We start from the raw sequence: 1,662 nt of genomic DNA on the forward strand, positions 1-1,662 counted from the left end.
CGACTTTTCAATTCTCTATCCAACGATGCCAAAACGAATTCTGTGGCTCGAATGGTTCTTGAGAAACTTCGAAAAAAGCAGCATCATGTTCAAGTAGATTTTGCAACTCAAAAAAAAAAACCACGCAAATGTAAAACTTCTTGAATTCAAGCATTTTTTGAGAAAACTGCAACATTTCCTTATCGACGGTTTACTTTCTAAAAAGGCCATTTAGTTCTCTTTGGAATGATGTAAAAACGAGCGTTCTTGCTCATTTTGCCTCCGAGAAACATGCGAAATGGGACGAAAAACATGCAATTTTGCAATAATCTTTCGCCACCCTTGCACAAAACGACGATAATTTTTCTAATTTCATAGGCAACGCAAGACTGTATTTTTGCTACATAACCCCCCCCCCTGAATTTAAAGCTGGATACGCCCCTGACCGTCCGTCGATGTTCAATCTCACATTCATTCGCAAACATTCGATTTAAAGAAACGGCACTAATTGAAGCAATATTCAATTCTTCGCTTGATCTAGCGCAAAAATGTCTTCAGACCTGCCTGATAAATCAGATAAAATCAATGAAGATTTTTGTTCCAGCAACGAAAAAACCGGAAGTAGTGAGTGAAACGCACAGCGCAACCGAATCCATCTCGGCAATGTTGAACAAATACGGCCCTTGGGGATATTTGATGATGGGCCTTTTGATATGCGGCACCGTTTTGTTCTTCTGCGGCTTATGGGAATGCTGTTGTAAGCGACCGAAGCCGGAGGTGGACCCGCCGCCCTCAACCACGCCCACCACCGTTTTGATCATGAATTGTGAACAAGGGGCTGCGCCCCCCATGCCGCCCCAATATGACGATTTGGACCTTCCGCCCTCTTACACCACGCTGTTCCCATTGGAGGAGGGCCGATACACGACAATTTCGGAAGAGGAAGAAGCGGCTGTTCCGTCCAGCAGCAGTGGCGGCGATGACGAGAAAAACGAAGAAATTGACCAAAGTTCGAGTGCGGATTGTGTCCAGCCCGTTACGGTAGTGGAAACAGTTCAAATAAATCACGACAATAATAGTACTAGTCAGCAGGAGCCACCAACAGATTTAGACTCAGTATAGGGACTTTTTTCAATAATAGGCTTATTAACTTGTGTGATATTACGACTGATCAAATAGTTAGTTCGAGTTTGTAGACGTCACGCGTATTATAATATTTATAATGCGAATATTTAAAATCGTTTTTATTTATCTGACAAAATGATTTTTTTAATTAAAAACAACAAAATAAACATACAGTGTCTTATTATGAAATGTATGAAACTGGAATACATGAGGAGCTAAATACACAGTTTCAGAAGAACTGAGCTTGAGAACGAAAAGCAACTGAATTTTGTAGTAAATATAGGAAAGTTGTCAGCACATCGAAACTGGCGAGTTTTCTTTTAGTTGGCTTTCAACAAAAGTAATTTTTTTTTTGTATAAATATGTTATGTAAAGACAAGTTTTGCGCCTAATGTCCGCAGTCCGAAAAACTTGCAGACGCAGACACTTCATTGAATTAATGTCTCTGATCTTTCTTAAAAGCGTGCTGAAGTCAAACTTTCCTGCATCAGTATTTGGTCTAATTTGAAGACAAGGGCGGATCCAGGGGGGGTCATGGGGGTCGTGACACCCTCCATT

The 1,662-nt window shown here is 40.9% G+C and overlaps 1 protein-coding gene across 1 annotated transcript in view; it reads left to right on the top strand.

Annotated features, from left to right (window-relative positions):
• LOC109545539 overlaps window positions 1-1,208 on the top strand; it is a gene marked incomplete in the record, with an annotated part of 13,097 nt that extends 11,889 nt beyond the window's left edge. Inside the window, 1 exon segment of the mRNA XM_048666622.1 lies at window positions 584-1,208. Coding sequence (XP_048522579.1) covers window positions 584-1,101 — 518 coding nt within the window.
• Window positions 1,209-1,662: the final 454 nt, after the last annotated feature.

Source organism: Dendroctonus ponderosae, unplaced genomic scaffold, assembly GCF_020466585.1.
Source record: "Dendroctonus ponderosae isolate FM_Combo_2020 unplaced genomic scaffold, Dpon_F_20191213v2 Dpon_F_20191213_5, whole genome shotgun sequence".
NCBI classification, from domain to species: Eukaryota; Metazoa; Arthropoda; class Insecta; order Coleoptera; family Curculionidae; genus Dendroctonus; species Dendroctonus ponderosae.